Here is an 18,864-nt window from a genome sequence, read left to right on the forward strand (position 1 = left end):
GCCCCTGGACTCTCCAGCCCTTTATTAGGAAGTAACTTGCGGTTATCTCCCCGGGGCCTGTCACGTAGTGGCTCCACTTAAGCTAGGCCAGCAAGCCATATTTACAGAAGCAATTAGCATCCGTTAGAATCAGAGAGCACACCGTTTTTTTTTTTAAAAAAAAATAACTCCCGTTCTTCACAGCACCAAGCGTTTTACAGATCTAGTTGCATCTACACCTTACAACAAAGGATTCTCATCATCATTTTATTGATGAAGAAAATGAGGCTCAGAACAAAAGCAAAACAAACTAAAAATCAGTAGAAGAAATAATAAAGATCAGAGCGGAAATAGATGTCATTTAAACAAAAAGAAATAAAAAAGATCAACGAAATGAAAAATTGGTTTTTTGAAAAGATAAACAAAATTTACATACCTTCAGCCAGACTAATTAAGGAAAAAAAGACAGAAGACCCAAATAAATAAAATCAAAGATGAACAAGGAGACATTACAACTGATACTGCTCATTAGAGACTACTATGGGCAACTATATGCCAATAACTTGGAAAACCTTGAAGAAATGAATAAACTCCCAGACACATACAGCTACCAAGACTGAACCAGGGAGAAATCCAAAACCTGAAGAAATCAATAACAAATAACTAGAGAGAATAAATAATAAAAAGTTTCCCATCAAAGAAAAGCCCAGGACCCGATGGCTTCACTGCTGAATTCTACTGAGCATTCAAAGAAGAATTAATACCAATCCTACTTAAACTACTCCAAAAAATCAAGGAGGAGGGGATACTCCCAAACTCATTCTACAAGGCCTGTATCCACCCTGATACCAGATACCCTCTTCAATCAGCCTTCAGATGAAGATGTACCCAAAAAGAAAACTATATGCCAATATCTCTAATGAACATAGATGCAAAACTCCTCAACAAAATACTAGCAAACCAAATTCACCAATACATTAAAAAGATTATTCATCATGATCAAGTGGGATTCATTGCAGGGATGCTAGGATGGTTCAACACTCACAAATCAAAGTGATACATCATATCAGCAAAATGAAGGACAAAAACCATATGATCATTTCCATTGATGCTAAAAATGTATTCAGTAAAATTCAACATCCCTTCATGATAAAAACTAAAAAAATTGGGCATAGAAGGAAGTTACCTCAACACGATGAAAGCCATATATGGCAGACCCACTGCTACTGAATGGAGAAAAACTGAAAGCCTTTCCTCTAAGATCTGGAACAAGACAAGGATGCCCACTCTCAACACTGTTATTCAACATAGTATTAGAAGTAATAGCCAGCACAATCAGATAGGAGGAGGAAATAAAGGGCATCCAAATTGGAAAGGAAGAAGTTCAATTATCTTTGTTTGCACACTAATATGGTCTTATATCTAGAGAAACCTAACGACTACACAAAAAACAATTAGAACTAATAAACAAATTCAGTAAAGTTGCAGGATATAACATCAATATACAAAAATCAATAGCATTTCTACATGCCAACTGCAAACAATCTGAAAAAGAAACCAAGAAAGTGATCCTATTTACAATAGCTACAAATAAAATAAAATACCTAGGAATAAACTTAACTAAACAAGTAAAAGACCTCTATAATGCAAACTATAAAACACTGATGAAATAAAATGAAGAGGACACACAAAAATGGAAAGATATTCCATGTTGTGGATTGGAAGAATCAATATTGTTAAAATGCCCATAATACTCAAAGTGATCTACAGATTCAGTGCAATCTCCATCAAAATACCAATGACATTCTTCACAGAAATAGAAAAAGAGTCCTGAAATTTATATGGAACCACAAAAGACCCAGAATAGACAAAGCTATCCTGAGCAAAAAGAACAAAACTGGAGGAATCACATTATCTGACTTCAAATTATATTGCAGACCTGTAGTAAACAAAACAGCATGGTACTGGCATAAAAACAGACACATAGACCCATGGGACAGGAGAGAGAACCCAGAAATAAATCCATACATCTACAGTGAACATATCTTCTTGACAAGGGTGCCAAGAACATGCAGTGGGGAAAGGACAGTCTCTTCAACAAACCATGCTGGGAAACCTGGATGTCCATATGCAGAAAAGTGAAACTAGATCCTTATCTCTTGCCATATATAAAAATCAAATAAAAATGTATTAAAGACTTGGATCTGAGACCTGAGACTACGAAACTATAAAAGAAAACATTGGGGAAATGCTTCAGGACATTGATTTGGGCAAGGACTTCCTGGGTAATACCCCAAAGCACAGACAACCAAAGCAAAATTGGACAAAGGGACCACATCAAGCTAAAAACCTTCGGCACAGCAAAGGAAACAATTAACAAAGAGAAGAGACAACCCACAGAATGGGAGAAAACACCTGCAAACTACCCCTCTGACAAGGGATTAATAATTAGAATATATAAGAAGCTCCAACAACTAATAGGAAAAAATCAAATAATCTGACTAAAAATGGGCAAAGGATGTGAATAGACATTTCTTAAAAGAAGACATACAAATGGCCAACATGATAATATGAAAAAATGTTCAATATCATTATTCATCAGAGAAATGCAAATCAACACTACAATGAGATATCATCTCTCCCCAGTTAAAATGGCTTTTATCCCAAAGACAGGCGATAATGAATGCTGGTGAGGATGTGGAGAAGGGGAAGCTTTCGTAAATTGTTGGTGGGAGTGTAAATTAGTGTAACCGCTATGGAGAACAGTATGGAGTTTCCTCAGAAAACTGAAAATAGAACTACCCTATGACCCAGTGATCTCACTGCTGGGTTTAACATCCAAAGGAGGAGAAATCAGTATATTGTAAAGACATCTGGACTCCCACGGTTATTGCAGCACTATTCACTGTAGCCACGATTTGGAATCAAGCTAAGTGTCCACCAACAGATGAATGGATAAAGAAATTGTGGTTCATATACACGATGGAATATTATATAGCCACAAAAAGAATGAAATCCTGCCATTTGCAACAACACAGATGGAACTGGAGAACATTATGTTAAGTGAAATAAGCCAAGCACAGAAAGACAAATCTTGCATGTTCTCACTCATATGCAGGAGTTAAATATTAAAACAATCTCATGGAGACAGACAGTAGAATGACAGTTATCAGAGGTTGGCGAGGGTAGTGGGGAGCAGGGATAGAGTGGGGGTGGGTAATGTGTACAAAAATATATTTAGATATGTAGATAGAATGAACAATATTTATAGCACAACAAAGTGACTGTATTCAACACCAAGTCAGGGTATAATTTAAAGTAACTAAAAGAGTGGAACTGGAATGTTCCTAACACAGAGAAATGATAAATGCCTGAGGTCACAGATATCCCAATCACTCTGATTTGATTAATTCACATTGTATGCCTGTATCAAAACATCACTTGTGCCGTATAAAGGCAGTTGTACTGTTATGTACCCATAATACTAACAATAATTAAATTAACAACCAGAAGGGCCCACTGGGCTTTCTGATGGGAAAACTGGCCACATTGACTCTTCTCCTTGCTCCCGCTGCTGACTCCTGAGCACCCGCTAGTGCAAGTGTGGCCAAGGGCCACCTCACTGTGACGGTGCACAGCTGCCCCGAGGAAGCCATCGGCTCGCCGAGGTCCCAGCGTGATACTCGGTGCACGCTGACAGGAACTGCAAAGGAGACGTGGTCTTCAGGTTGCCACGGAAATGGGCGTCCATGGCAGGTAAGCGTGTTAGAGTTAGAGACCCAGGGTTCCCCGTGCAGGTGGTGTGACTGGCGTGACTGCAGGCAAATCCCTTAAGCTCTCCGAGTCTCGGCTTCACTGGCTGCAAGATGGGAGTAGGGACACCCACCTGGGTGGGGCGTAAGGGATCACTGAGAAGCGGGGTTAGCAGCAGCCCTCAGTCCCTTTTCTCCCCCTCCCTGGTGACAGGACTCCCTAACGATTTCCTCCCCTCCGGAAAGATCCATCACAGCTGAACTCTTTGCCTGGCTCAGAAAAGCCCACAGGGTGGTGTGGCCCAGCCCAGTGAGACATCACTGGCCCGCCCGCTGCTGCAGGGGTGGAGAGGGCCGGGACATCACACGCAGTCAGTGACCCTGGGACTCAGTGCAGCGTGTCTGCTGGCCAAGGCGTGAGGGCGGCCGCGTGTGCACTGGGCAGGGCCAAAGGGAGGGACAGGGCTGTGGTGCTGTCAGGTGTGAATCCTGATCTCACTGCTCATTGTAACAGCTTTATGATCTTGCAAACATCACTTCGGCTTTTTAAACCACTGAACATCCTCATTTGCACAACAGGAAAAATCACCCCAGGGGCTGGAGCATTTCTTGGCAACTGGAGTGACAGAGGACAAATCTCGCTGCCAAACACCACGTGTGTGTTGTGCCAAAACACAAGTAACTAAAAACAAATGGTTTTTACTATGTAAAATGAAAGTAGGTTCCAGTATGAAGAGCTTTGTGTAACATATATTTATTTTTAAGAGTTCCCTTAATAAAAATGGAATATGTAATAAATACAAAAAGTAAGAACAGAGAACCCTGCCTTCGACATATGCAGCCCATGTACCATGCAGAATCGAGGGGAGAGGGTCTCCTCCTGGGCCTTGGTAAGGTGGGAGTGGAAGGAATGAGTGTCCACGTCCCCGTGATGTGGAAGAGAGTGGCCCCCCGGAAACCCACGAGACCAGATTCGGCTGAGCCCCTGAAAGCCAGCTGTGCCAGGATGCCTGCGCCTTCTGCATGTGCAGCCCGTACCCTGCAGACACACGGACACTGTGGGCCAGGGAAAATAAATCCCTCTGTCTTCAGATGCTCCCGTGAAACTTTCCCTGGGGCTAGTCCATGCCTGAGGCCCTAGTGGCCTTTTTGGCATTCAGAAAGTTCTTCTTTTTCCTGGGAGGAACGTGCAGTGAGATCTCCGGCTCCTTCCGATTTCTGAAGATAAAGAGCTTTTCGCCTGTGTTTAATACATGAGTCGTTTCTGCCCCTACAAGAGGTACAGGGGCCAGTTCGCCAAGGGGCTCCAGTGACAGCTGTGGCCAGCGTCCTTTTCCAGAGAATATCATCCTCTCTCTGAGGGGGAGACAAGTCTTCTTTAATATGCTAAAGAAAGAACACAAGACCAAATTCAACATTTTTGGCAACTGACCCTCTTGAGTGTTCTGATGGTTTTCCAGGAAAATCCCGCTCTGGGCCTGAAGTCCCCAACCAAGCACCGTTTTAAACAGAAGTTGTTTTCCCTTTGGTCACCAGATTGCCATGCAGTTGGCTAAGCCTGTGGCAGCAGCATGCCACAGTCTACTCCTGCCAGCTCACGGCTGCTAAGTTTTCAGCAGCTTTGCAAGCTCGTTGTCATCAGGTCGTTAGCTAGAAATTAGCCACGGTGGGAGTATTTACACCGTGGAAATCGGCAAATGCTATAGATCAGAACTCCCACCCCTCTCCCCACCAGCCAACTGGTAAACATTTATGAGTCTGCCCCGCGGGTCTTACACTAGAAGCAGGTTGGTGAAACCTGGTTAGAAATCAACAGTTAGGTTGGGCGAAATGCGTTTGACATATGTAGCGAGCTTGGGAACGTCCCAGGAAAGGACTCCTGGAATACTGGCCAGGAGTGGCTCCTGCCCGGAATCCCCGGCTGCTCTTGGTAACGGCTGTGACTACCACAGAGAGCCCCACCCAGCCGCAGGGCTCTCTCTCTGCCCAAGTAGCACAGGACAAGGCCACGTCACTGGGACTACCTGTTGGACGTCACTGGCAGGCTTGCTGGCCCTCCCTGAAGGGACGTGGCAGATTCAGCTCCACAGCTGTCACCACTAACTGCTGCCCTTGCAGCTGGTGGCTCTGAGCGAGGATTTGAGCCCAGCTCTCTCTGATCTAGTGTCTCCTCTTGCCACAGTAGGTGCCCGGTGCTTCGAGGCAGAGTGACAGCTAGCACAATGAGCCAGGACAATGGGACCACCGTGGCCCTAGATCCAGACCCATTCACTTCTGCGGGCACAGCCTAGCAGTGCTCCTTGCAGGACACTTCGCAGTTGCACAGCTGCATTCAGTTTTCTTCATCTAAGCTTGAAGGTGCTTCCCGTAGTCAATACCTGATCTAACTTCCTCGGGACCACACTGTGACATCCAGCCAGGTAAAAGGCTCCACGCCTTTCGTTGTGGGCAATCCACGAAGCTTGGTCTCAGCACCTTCAGCTTGGCTCTGAGAAATGGCAGGAGGAGCAGGGCTCAGGCAGACACCTCCCGCGGACAGCCACTATTTCCAGAGCACACCCTGGACATCACTTTTTAACTGCTTATGAATCTACCTCATGATGCTTCTTTTTCTAAATCTTCTCTCGTGGGAATCACAGGAGACACTTGCCCATGGTTTGTAGCCCTCAAAACCACTATGCCCCTTCCCTCCCTCTGTTCTCCAGGTGTGCGATGACCACGGTCAAAAGACAGCAGGGTTGGGGGGTGCAAAGAGCACAAGCCCAGGAATTTGGGGAAATACAGAGGGAATCAGAGGGACCCGAACCTCACGGCCACTGTTTATGGCAGCAGGCCTGGGGCCTTGCGTCTGACCTCCCTCCGCTTCCGTTTGATCCTGCCCGCTTTCTGGAAGGCGCAGTGCAACAAGACATGGAAGGGTTTTGTGAACAGGAAAGTCTGAGCAGCTATAAGGAATTCTCCTTCTAATTATAACCATTCAAAATAGCCATTAGCCAAAATAAATACAGTAATTAAGGTGCTAATCAATGTTTAGAGAACATCTTTCCACTGCTAGCTACAGGCTTATCTCAGCTTCTAAACCAAGCCCACTGGAGAAAGAGTGTAGTGTGCAGGCAAGGACTGCTGTCTGCGGGCAGCAACCCTCCCCTTCCTCGTGGCGGGCAGGCAGCGTGGCTCCCCCACCCCCACCGCCTGGGCAGGTGCTGGCATTACCTCTCCTTCCTCTTGCGCGCCCAGAGCATCCTTTCAAATCCTCTGCTCACCAGATCTCCACGCAGCTTGCTGTCCAAGGCTTGCCACCAGTCCTGGTGTTTCCTGAAGGCAAGAGGGAGAGCTCATGATTTCAGAAGGAATAGCATCGTCCAGGGATTAGTAATCCTAGGGGCCCCACAGGGCTCTGTCCCTCCATGTGACCGAGAGTGGGAGAGGTGTTCACCGTTTGTTCTTTTACCCATTCTCTGCACACACAACACACACCTTCTTGGGCCTGGGCAAGATGCAGCCTCTGCCCTCAAGGGGTCCACAGTCCAGGGCATCATGGACGGGTGGCAAATGACATCAGTTGGACAGAGGAAGGCTGCCTACAGTGGAGTATTTTATGGATATACGAATAGAAAAGCTGAGAAAGCACAGAGGAAATCTGGAAGGTGGGCTAAGCCTTAGGCAGGGAGCGCTGAGGCCACGTGAAGGGGTTTGGTCCTAAACTGAAGGAGAGGGGCCTTGGGAGTGCTGCCAGGAGATTAGAAGGGTGCAAGTCACACCAGTAAGGGACAGCCCAGAACTGAGGGTCCTGCCTGTGGCAAGCTCCCTGCTCTGCCTCGGCAGTGCACACCCGCATAGCCGGTGGTGGAGACGGAACCGCTTTCACACTGGGCGAGGCAGGCTCTCTCCCAGGAGTTACCTCCTGAGCAGAGAAGGATGGTCCTCGGATGGCAGCACCCAGAGAAGACGGCCCTACTGCCCTGGCCCTACCTTGCTGGGGCTCTTCCCCAGATTCAATGTGTCCCTCGGTACCCCCTGCCTGTGCAGAGGTTACTCAGTTTGTATTGCTTGAAACCCAGAAGCTTAACTGACGTGATGACCAGGCACCAGGAGCTTGGCACACAGCAGTAGTGACTGCCCTGCCCTCGGAGACCAGGGCATGTGGCCTGGGACTCCAGAAGTCATCAATCTGCTTGGCCATGAGGCTGGGCAAACAATGAGCATGGTCACGCCCATGGTGACAGCTACCCTGAGTCCTCTTGCCTTGTCCCAGCTCAGCCTGCCCATCCCTCAGACTCAACTGGCTGAAGGGGTGGCCCCCAAACAAGGTCCTCATGGGTGACCCTCAGGCAGAGGTGGCCTCCCTGTGAGGGCACCCACTCCAGGGTCACCTTGAATACTTGCCATTGCATGGCCTCCCAGGCTAGGTGGACTGGAAAAAACTAGTCTGTGAAACGCAGATCTCTGAGCACACCCACACCAGCACACCCAGCCTTCTGACCGCGCCCATGCTCAACCCCCTGGCCACACCCACACCCAGCCTTCTGACCACGCCCATGCTCAACCCCCTGACCACACCCACACCCACGCTTCTGACCACGCCCATGTTCAACCCCTGGCCACACCCACACCCAGCCCTCCGACCACGCCCACCTTCTGAGAGCCCACATCCCACTAAATGACGGGGCAGTTGAAGGCCCTTCCACCCCCCATCCCCAGCCCAGCCCTCCTCTGTTCACCCGCGACAATGCTGCTTGCTTTTTGAGTCAAGAGACCCCTCTACAGCTCCGACGAAGAGACACTGCCCCTTCCTGGGGAATGACAATGTCCACACAACCGGGCTGTTCCAAGGCTCACTGCTCCCCGACGCCCATCCGCCTCCTCCGGTCCTGGCTGTGGCACTGCGGCTTGGTGCTCAGCACTCAATCCGGCCGTGGCTCCTCGCTGCCTTGTCCCCAAGCTGCCCCATTCTCAGTGGCACTGCCACCGTTCTCAAACCTGCCTCACTCCACACCCAGCTTCCTGCCTTTCTTGATGAAGAGCCTTTACCAACCTAACGCGCACCTAAACACCGATTATAAATGAAAGCATCTATGCAGAGTTATCCATAATTGAGGGAAAAATGGACCCAAACTGAATGTCCAGTACCTGGGTAACAGTTATAGCCACTGTAGAATATATACACTATAGTACACCCCTCTGTGCAGTACTGGGAGCTGTTACAAATAATATCTATTAAGGGTTTCCACTAACAGTGGAAAGTATGAATTTTAAGTTAATAAAAAGAAGAGGAAATACAGTCTGACTAATGGGATAAGAATTATACAGGAAGATGTTTGCACATGGATGCGAGTTGAAACGTACTAGATAAGCAAACCTGCTTCTGCTACCAGGTTCCCCAAAGTCGAGTGTCAGGCTCTATGCACCGCGTGCTCACTACACACTCACACAGAAATATGCCTAGCTACATACACAACACCCACATGTTTGCACACCAACACAAATACACGCATGCCCCCTGCACACACACCAACACCACACACACAATACACTCACAAAACTCAGCATAAAAACACACTCTGGGCTGGGCGCGGTGGCTCACGCCTATAATCCTAGCACTCTGGGGGCCAAGGCAGGCGAATCATTTGAGCTCAGGAGTTCGAGACCAGCCTGAGCAAGAGCGAGACCCTGTCTCAACTAAAAATAGAAAGAAATTAGCTGGACAACTAAAAATATATAGAAAAAATTAGCCAGGCATGGTGGCGCATGCCTGTAGTCCCAGCTACTTGGGAGGCTGAGGCAGGAGGATTGCTCGAGCCCAGGAGTTTGAGGTTGCTGTGAGCTAGGCTGACGCCACGGCACTCTAGCCTGGGCAACAGAGCGAGACTGTCTCCACAAACAAACAAACAAAAAAACACATTCTGGTGGAAGAAATGTAACAAAATGCTAACTTTTTCCCCCAGGTGTAGAACCATGGATATTTTTTTCCTTTTATGCATTTTTACATTTTCTTTAATGGGTGTGTATGACCTATTTATAGCCCTAGGGAAACTTACTTTGTTAAGATTGTACTTGAAAAATAAATTGGTGACAAAGTTAGAAAGTATGGACAAAAAACCTGGTCCTCTCATGACTTCAGGGATTCAGTGACCCCTGGCCAGGGAGGCAGCGCTGGGAAGGCACGTGAGCCTGTCCCTCCAGGGCGGGTTCCCTGCGGATCAGGCCCTTGTCCCCCACAGGCAGCCCCCTCCAGGCTCTCACCTCCTCCTGCCCGCATCCGCCTGCTCCACGCTGCCCTCGCTCTCGGCAGCGTGGTCCGGAGGCTTCTCGCTGACCGACTCCAGCAGGGCCAGCAGCTGGGACTGCGAGGCCGTGGGCAGCACCACACTCAGGAGCCGGCGCAGCGTGGCCGTGGGCACCATCGTCATCCTCGAGAGGTAAGACGCCAGTCTCAGCTCCTACAGGAAACAGAGGAGGGAGCTCAGACCCTCGCTGCTCCTGAACTTGATGAACAACAATTTTTTAATTTATTACAGTCTTAGGACATTTTGTCCTGGGGTGATAAATATTTTAGTAGCTCAGTCTGGAAAACATGTTCCTGAACTTGCAGAGCTGTCAGAAGAGTCTGTGTGGTCAGCCACCTCGGCTCTCCACGACATTTCCAAAGGCTCCATCCACCCCTTGCGCCACCTCTGCAGTCACTGGGCAGCGCCCAGATCACAGCAGCAAGGGTGGTCCTGCAGCAGGGCCACTCGCGGTGCAGCCTTCCTCCTTCTCCCCCATTCCCTGAGGCCATGCGGCTTTGGGGGGACAGTCAGGCTCTGGAAACAACTGAGGGGTCCCTAGACCAGGGGACCGTCAAAGACACTGCTGCAACCCTCGCATGGAAAACCACTCTGCCACCAAAAGCAAACACGGGACGGACCTCGAGGGCACTGGACTAGGTGGAGGCAGCCACTCTCCAAAGACCACGTGCCGGAGGATCCCACGCATGTAACAACCCAGACGTGACAAAAGTTAGAGCTGGAGAGGGGACGGCAGAGGCGAGTGTGACCAGAAGGGGCAGCACAGGGAGGGTTTGTGGTGGTGGCCTAGCTCTGTGTCTTGGCAGTGGTGAAGGTGCTGGTCACACCAATCCACGTAGGACAAAGTGACGTAGAACTACACACACACTTCAGATTGACGCCAGCTGCCCGGTTTGGAGCTGCACCGCAGCCACCACCGGGACCCCGGCTGGCGCACGCGGGCACTGCCACTCTGCACCCCGGCTTTGCAGCTCCCTGTGAGTCGGAAATGGTTTCAGAATAAAAAGTTAAAGAAAGTATAGACTCTCCCCACAGCACAGACCGAGGCCCTGGGCCACGTCCCTGCTTCTCTCCGTGCTTCAGTTTCCTCATCTGCAAAGCGAGGGTCACAGTGACACCTGTGGCAAAGGGGGTTGTGAGGACAGAACGAGCCGGGCATGGAAATGTTCCACACTGAAGAGACACGAATCACGACCACTGCTCCAGGGACAGGGTGGGCATGCCTGGCCGCCCGCCGAGGCCTTCCCTGGGACTTCATGTAGCAAAGCTGGGAGAGACAGAGACAGAAGCACGGGGCACAGCCACGCCTGGACTTGGATGCTGGAAGGCCACAAACTCAGGCTGCAGCAGCATGTCGCCCTCTGTGAGCAGAAAGCCTGTTAGTGCGCAAGGACACAGGGGAGATGGCGAGGCACAAAGACCCAGAGCGTCCCTTGGCCATCTGAGTCCCTAAAGCTCAGCCTTGCTCTTCTGGGGGATGGTCTGGGAACTCATCCATACATCTGACTGTCTGTGTCCCTCCAAAATTCATGCTGAAACTTGACCCCACATGCAACAGCCCAGGGACCTCCTGGGGATGATCAGGCCATGGGGCTCTGCCCTCAAGGATGGGATTAGTGTCTCACAAAAGGGCTTGGGGGAGCTAGCTAAGCCCTTTGCCCTTCCATCCCTTCTGCCACACGGGGCACAGTGTCCTCCCTCCCTAGGATGCAGCAACAAGGCACCACCTTGGAAGTAGAGAGCAGCCCTCACCAGACACTGGATCTGCAGGGGCCTCGCTCTTGGACTTTCCAGCCCCAGCACTGTGAGAAAAGGAATTTCTACTCTTCATAAATTACCCAGCCTTAGGTATTTTGCATGGCAGCACAAACAGATGGAGACACGGAGTTCATAGTTTAAATGAGCCCACGATCTAGAAATGAACTTGGGTGAAGTTCCACATGCGACACTGGGTTTCGGGAAAGCCTCAAAGTAACACAGAAGAAAGGGGGAAGTCAAAGTTGAGCCTGGGAGACGGCTCAGTGGCCCAGAGACACAGGTAGGGGCTGTCACCTGCTCTACAGTCTGCCGGGACACCGAGCAGGACGAGCTGAGCCTGTGCAGCCATCAAGCCCCGGCTGAATCCCGAGTCCCCCACAAGCAGCTGCGAGCCCCCGTGCCCGCACCACCTCTCTGGGTGCCTTGGTCCCTTTATCCCCATTTCCTAGCTTTCTGCAAGGACTAAATGCATAACAGATGTACGTGCCTAGGACAATACTCAGGGCACTGCAGGTGTTCAGGAAACACCATGCCCCCCCACCCCATTCGGAGCCTGTGTATTTCTGTGACAGATGCAGAACAGGGAGAACTTGGGCCCCCATCCTAGCTCTGTCAAGCTCCTCAGTGTGAACCTGGGCAAGAACTTCGCCTCCCTGGGACCTGTCTCTAAAGGGGCGATGGCAGAACCCGCCCAGCAGCAAGAGTGTGAGTGGCAGGTGCTCTGCCCGCCCCCTCGCGGGCAGGTGCTATCTGCCCACCCCCTCGAGGGCAGGCACTCTCTGCCCACCCCCTCGAGGGCAGTTGCTCTGCCCACCCCCTCGTGGGCAGGTGCTATCTGCCCACCCCCTCGAGGGCAGGTGCTATCTGCCCACCCCCTCGAGGGCAGGTGCTCTCTGCCCACCCCCTCGAGGGCAGGTGCTATCTGCCCACCCCCTCGCGGGCAGGTGCTATCTGCCCACCCCCTCGAGGGCAGGTGCTATCTGCCCACCCCCTCGCGGGCAGGGGCTCTGCCCACCCCCTCTCTGCTGTGAATGTCCATGAAGCTGCTTTACAGATACTTCCTCACTGCCACTGACGCCTCCTGGGCCAACCTTTGCCCCCTGTGAAGTGTCCATGCCCAGTCCCAGACCCTGTGAAGATGTCACCTTAAGGGGACTTTGCAGATGGGAGTCAGATTAGGGAACCTGAGATGGGGGGTTACCCTAGCTTTTCCAGGTGGGTCCAACGCAACCACCATTTGGGTCCTGAAAATCAGAGACCGCTCCTGCTGTGGGAGGGCAGAGAGATAGAACCCGGAGAACCTGGGCCAGAGAGACGCAGAGTCGCAGCCGTTGCAGGTGAAGAAAACAAGCACGAGCAGGGAGTGCCGGCGCCTCTGGAAGCTGGGAATGTCCCTTGGTTGACAGCCAGCAAGAAAATGGGGACCTCAGTCCTGCAACCGCAGTGAGTCCAATCCTGCCAATCACCTGAGTGAGCAGGAAATAGATTCTCCCCCTACAGCTCCCCGAAGGATGCAAACCTGCCAACACCTTGATTTTAGCCTGTTGGATTTCTGACCTACAGAACTAGAAGGCAGTGGTCTTCAGTTACAGCAGCAACAGGAAACTACCCGACTCGGGAAGCTGCGTGTGCCTGTGGCCAGCCGTGGCCGATTCGGCCGCTGGACACCTTAAGTGTGTTCCTACCCCTTCCCTCTGCCGACCCCTTCCCAGGCTGGGGAGCGGGCACAGCTTCCTTCGCAGCCGGTGGGCTCCACGGCCAGCTCTCCTGGGATGGAGTAGAGTCTGCTGCAGGGACTTGGGGGCATTTGCTTCCTTGACAAATGGACAGGCAAGTGGCTGTTGTTCTACCTGTCCCCTTCCCGCTCTGACACAGTCCCGGCAGCTAGAACTGCGAGAAGGAACTGTGGAAAAACCCACAGAACGTGACGCTGATGTCACCGAGCCAGTGAGCACCCACTTCCAGAGGCTTGCAATCTGCATAATCCACCATGCTAAGTCACGTTTCAGGGACACCGGGACTCACGGGAGGCCCACGGAGGATGCACAGGGAACACGACTAGCAGCCGCCAGGTCCACGCCTCTGCCCAGGGCTCTCGGCACACGGCCCAGGGCTGTCTCGGGAGGGAGGTGAGTGCTGCACCCGGGCCGGGGACTGGCCAGGCCAGCCAGTCTCAGCACAGGGGGTCGGCACATGGGGCGCAAACTTGTTGCTCTGGCAAACTTGTTGTTCTCGTACCAACTTTGCTCCTGGTGGAAGCTGCTCTTTGCATATGAAACTTGGAGACTGAGAAGAGGGAGAAGGGTGCCTGTCAACCCGCAGCAGGGACACCAGCTGCTGCAGTTGTGATGCTGCCGTGGCTGCTGCCGTCAGCGCCGACTGGGTGTCCTCCGCGTGCCGGGCCCTGTCTCGGGCTTTTCCTGAATCTGCCCCGCGGTTCCCGAGGTGGCTTCATCAGCCCACGCTGTAGGGGAGGCAATGTGGGCTCTGAGGAGGAGGTGAAGTGACGGGCTGGTGTCTCCTCACCTGGCTGCACAGGGTCACGAAGGTGTCCGTCTCCAAGTTCTCCAGCACGTCCTCCAGCACGGCACTGCTCTGCCGCTCCGCTCTCACGCTGCAGCGAAAACAACACCTGCGTGAGCCCAGCTACTGCGAGAAGGTCTAGTTATTTAAATAACAAAGAACCTCACATCTAAGCCGCATAATGTAAAACACACACATCTGCACAGAGAGGTGGCAGGGAGCTTTGCTTCCCCCCCCTGCCCAGACGACTCCACAGATAATGCCCCGCAGAAGGCTCCCTGGAAGGAGCGCCGTGGAGTGTGGACTGCATGGCACTGGAGGAGACGTCCCGTGCCCCTACAGGGAGGTCTCTGGTCTTCCTGTGAGGACCCTGTGTCAGTGCTCACGGCCACGGCCCGGAAGGCCAAGTGCTGAGGGCCACGTCCACCGTACGCCCTCGGGGCGAAGCAGCCCCACACCCTTTTGCCAGCGTGGTCCTGGCTCCCACCACAAGACTGGGTGTCACCTTTTTGAAAACATGAGGCTTCCTGACTTCCACACAAGGGGGTCTTCTTGACCCACCCCTTAGCCAGTGAAAGCTGGCGTCACGGATCTGCTGCGTGTTCTCGTGGGCTAATACAGCCCAGCCTTCTGCAGGCACGACTCAAATCGAAAGCTTGACCAGACGCGATCTGCAGGGAGTGCGTGAATCGCGCTTTGATGTCGTGCTCACACAGAAAAGCATAATCAAAGCATAATCAATAAAATCTCCTATAATCACCCCACCCAGAAATCACATCCATTACAATTTGCTCTATTTCCTTCTAATTAATTTGGGTGTGTGTAAGAAATTAATCACACTGTGTATAGCACCTACATGCTCTCCCTTCCAATCAATATTATATTCACGGTGGAAAATTATGAAGTCGCTAAAAATTATGTTTCTCCAAGAGTTCTTAATGCCACAGCCATGGCTAATTGCCTAAAGTCCAGTGAAAAAGAATGCAAAGAACAAAAAGGAAGACTGGGGTCCTGTCTGTTTTATAATTTTACAAAGCAGGGTGCGAACACCCATGTTCACGGTAAAGCTGGGAAAAGGCCTGCGGTCGAGCCCATTGTTTTGCCCCAGTGTCAGTTCCTGGTCTGGATACGGGACCATGATTATGTAAGATGGCACCACCTGGGGGACGCTGGTGCAGGGGACATGTGATCTTTCCTACTACCTTTGCAACTTCTTCTGAATCTATAATTATTCAGAAATGAAAAGTTTAAAAATATTGTTTAGTGAACTTCCATGATATTAAAATGAAAGAGACAATACAGAAGGGTGGCAGGGCAGAAGCAGGACCCTACAAAGCCAGCAGCTCGCGCTCGAGCACTTCAGTGACACGCAGGCAGGAGGGGGCGGCGGGCGGGCGAGGTCGGGCTGACCTGGAGAGGACCGCGGGGGACTGACGCCACGCAACGCCACAGGGCACTTGGCCTACCTCTGCTGGTGCTGCTCCAGGAACCTCTGGCCCCTGCTCAGGGCCTGCCGCAGGACGCTGGCAACCTGCCCTTCAGAATCCACCTCCCCAGGCTCGTTCAGAAGCCCGGGCCCGTCGGCCACCCACTGCTGCCAGCTGGCCAGGGCCTGCTGCTGCTGGGCCGCCTCGTGCTGCGCCAGCTGGGCCTCCAGCTTCCTCTCCAGCTCCTGCAGCTCCTGCACAAGGAGGGGCAGGCGGTGAGTCCCACTGCCAAAGGCAGGTGGGCTGCAGGACAGGCTCTGCAAGCCTGTCACAACCGGGTCTTGCCAAGTTCCCCCATCCAGCTGTGCCACGTGGTGCCATGTGACTGCACCAGTCTCTCACACCTGCGTGTCTGTGCACATGCTGTTCCCTGCACCTGCAGAGCCTCTCCCTGTTTGCCTGACCAGTCCCGAGCCTTCTTTCAAGCCCTGGCTTAAAAAGAATCTCCTTAGTGAAGGGCCCCCTAAGTCCCTTGGAAGATGCAGACACCCTCCCCTCACGTGCCCACTCGCCACCCCCGGTGTGTGCCCCACTCCCACAGTGGCCTGAAGTCACGGCCCACACCCCTTGCTGGAGTGTGAGCTCCTTGCGGGCGGGGCCGTGTCTCCTCCTCGCTGTGTGCACCTGTGTGCCGCGTGCTTGGCAGCTGCCAGCTGCCACCGCACACCGTGGAGGACCTGCCCGCATCTGCTGTGGTGGAGGCCACGCCAGTGCCATGGCGCCGTCCTGTGTGCTCACATGTGTTAATCCGGCTGAATCCCTGTAACACCCTTCAGAACACATGCTCTCATTTCCTTGTGTTATAGATGAGGAAATCAGAGCATTTGTACACGAATTAGTTTATCTAATCTTCACAAAGTAACGCAAGGTAGAATGCATTATTTTCCCATTTTGAAACAGGCACAGAGAGTGTGCAGTGAATCTGAAATCGCAGAGCTGTGCGAGACGGGCAGGACGGACCTCGCTCTCCTGCGTCTAGGGAGCGCGGCACAGTACGCGTGGGATGAACGAGCGCACAGATGATGACAGGTGAATGGATGGAAGGATGGATGGGTAGAAAGACGGATGGATGGATGGACAGACAGACAGAGTTCCAAGCCTTTTTGGGGGCACAAGGGATTCAGGGATGAATGAGACGTGGCCCCTGGACTCTGAGAACTCACAGTCTAGTGGGGCAGACAGTTGCGTAAACACCGTCACAGTGACGGGAAAGGCCATCACCTGCTTCAGGATGGAGGGTTATGGGAGCAGAGAGCTGGGAGAGAGCAACTCTGCTGGAGGGAATCATGGATGGCTTCAAAGAGGAGGCAACATTTAAGCCTGTCTTAGAATTTGCACTGACATTTGCAAAGAGGTGTGTCAGAAGCATTTTAGGCAGAGAACCTTCAAAGGAACAGATGCCTAAATGTGTCTCAAGTACTCGGGGGACAGCAAGCAGTCCAAGGACCAAAATGCAGGGTCCTAGGAAGGGAGTGGTGAATGGTGGGATTCTACAGTGTAGAGCTGGGGATGGGGCTTCGAAGCATCACTTTTACTTTTCAGAAACATCCCTCTGGTGGCAGGGTGGAGCGGGGCTGGAGCAGGGAGAAGGGAGGTAGGCAGAGGGGATGTGAGGGCAGGAGAATGGGCTACGGAGGGAAGGTTTAAAGTCTGCTTTCCAGCTGTGGGACCTTGGTGAAATGACTTAACCCCCCTAAGCCTCAGCTCCTTCATCTGTAGAATGGGTATACAAACGTCATGGGGTGGACATAAAGTTTAAACACTTAACCCTGTGCCTTGGACTTAATGAGAGCTCAATGGATGTTGGCAAATATTAATGTTATTTTTGTGTTTCAGGCCTAGAAAGTCAGAGCAGTGAGGTTGGGCAGCAGAAGTTGGAAGTAGGAAAACTCCGGCCGAATCAACAGGTGACGCTGAGGGAACAGCAGAGGGAGACGCCCAGGTCAGGTTCGGAAAGTGGATACACAGCAATGTAAACTGACATGCAAACCCAGTGGGCACGCTGGCCTGGGGCCACGCTGCCTGCTGACAGTCCCTGCTCCAGTTTCCCATCACTGCCACCGGCCCTCTGAGCCAGTTAAGGCTTGCATGTGTTCTAGTTTTACAAAATGAGTCTAAATCTTTCATCGAACGAGGTACACTTGATATAGTTTTCTTAGGAGTCATTTCTTCCAAAGCATTTTATTTCATGCTTTTTTGATTTTCCTGAATGTTTAACAGCTTACAAGCCCGTTCACAATGGGAAAGCAGTTTACACGGAATGAGCAAATTACAAAATGAAAGTCTAATATCTGGAGCAAAACAACAGGCTTGTCTTCCCTCCCAATGCAAGCTGAAGGAAAAGAATGCACTATATCCATTGCCTCACCACCAATTTAGTAATACGATGTCATCTGATCTATTATCAGTCACTTCCAATTCAGAACACATTAACTCTTTTTTCTAAACAAACTAGAGATAGGAAGAATTGATGTTACCCAAAAAAGCTTTAAGAGAAAATGGAAATGTAAGTGCTGTACCCCCCAATTACTAACAAAAATCAGGGTGGTCTCAAGGCAAAAGCATCATCCAGTGTTTTAGGGCTGAACTGAGGGTGTTTCTCAAGCACTTAGGCTGAGCAGATGAATTGTGAACTGAAAGTCAGAGGCTCCTAGCATCTGTCTCCACCCCTAACTCCATAAATCTCTTCCCTCCCAAGGCTTCCTTCCCTCCCTCTGGAATTCGGGCCACCTCCCAGTGGGATACTTGCTGTGCGTTATGGGAAAGTGCTCTGTTGAAGTTTCCTCCCATTATTAATTTGCTAGGGAGTTTTATCTTAAATGGGTGTCAAATAAAAGACTTATACCGTATATACTGAAAGTATCATATGACTCCCCCCCAACTAAATCGTTAATCAGGGAAATTTTGTAAATGGGTGTTCTAATGTTAAACCAGCTTATACTCCTGGGATAAACTCAACCTGGCCATGATGCCTTAAAAATTTTTATAGATGACTGAATTATATTAACAATATTTTGTTTATAAATTGTACATCTATGTTCACAAGTAAGACTGAACCATACTTGTTCTTTCTTGCAC

At 51.0% G+C, this 18,864-nt stretch overlaps 1 protein-coding gene across 4 annotated transcripts in view; it reads right to left on the reverse strand.

Annotated features, from left to right (window-relative positions):
- Positions 1-4,469: 4,469 nt before the first annotated feature.
- EVC2 (EvC ciliary complex subunit 2) overlaps positions 4,470-18,864 on the reverse strand; it is a 130,365-nt gene continuing 115,970 nt past the window's right edge. For 2 of the 4 annotated variants that reach the window (XM_045528268.1, XM_045528265.1), the window contains 6 exons: positions 15,766-15,980; positions 14,303-14,390; positions 14,015-14,062; positions 9,975-10,171; positions 6,945-7,046; positions 4,470-5,117 (listed from right to left, as the gene is read on the reverse strand). In XM_045528268.1, coding sequence (XP_045384224.1) covers positions 4,850-5,117; positions 6,945-7,046; positions 9,975-10,171; positions 14,015-14,062; positions 14,303-14,390; positions 15,766-15,980 — 918 coding nt within the window. In that variant the 3' untranslated portion in view covers positions 4,470-4,849. The remainder of the gene's footprint in view (positions 5,118-6,944; positions 7,047-9,974; positions 10,172-14,014; positions 14,063-14,302; positions 14,391-15,765; positions 15,981-18,864) is intronic. The other 2 variants (XM_045528269.1, XM_045528267.1) reach the window with 1 other exon arrangement.

Source organism: Lemur catta, chromosome 17 (genome assembly GCF_020740605.2).
Source record: "Lemur catta isolate mLemCat1 chromosome 17, mLemCat1.pri, whole genome shotgun sequence".
Classification (NCBI taxonomy): domain Eukaryota; kingdom Metazoa; phylum Chordata; class Mammalia; order Primates; family Lemuridae; genus Lemur; species Lemur catta.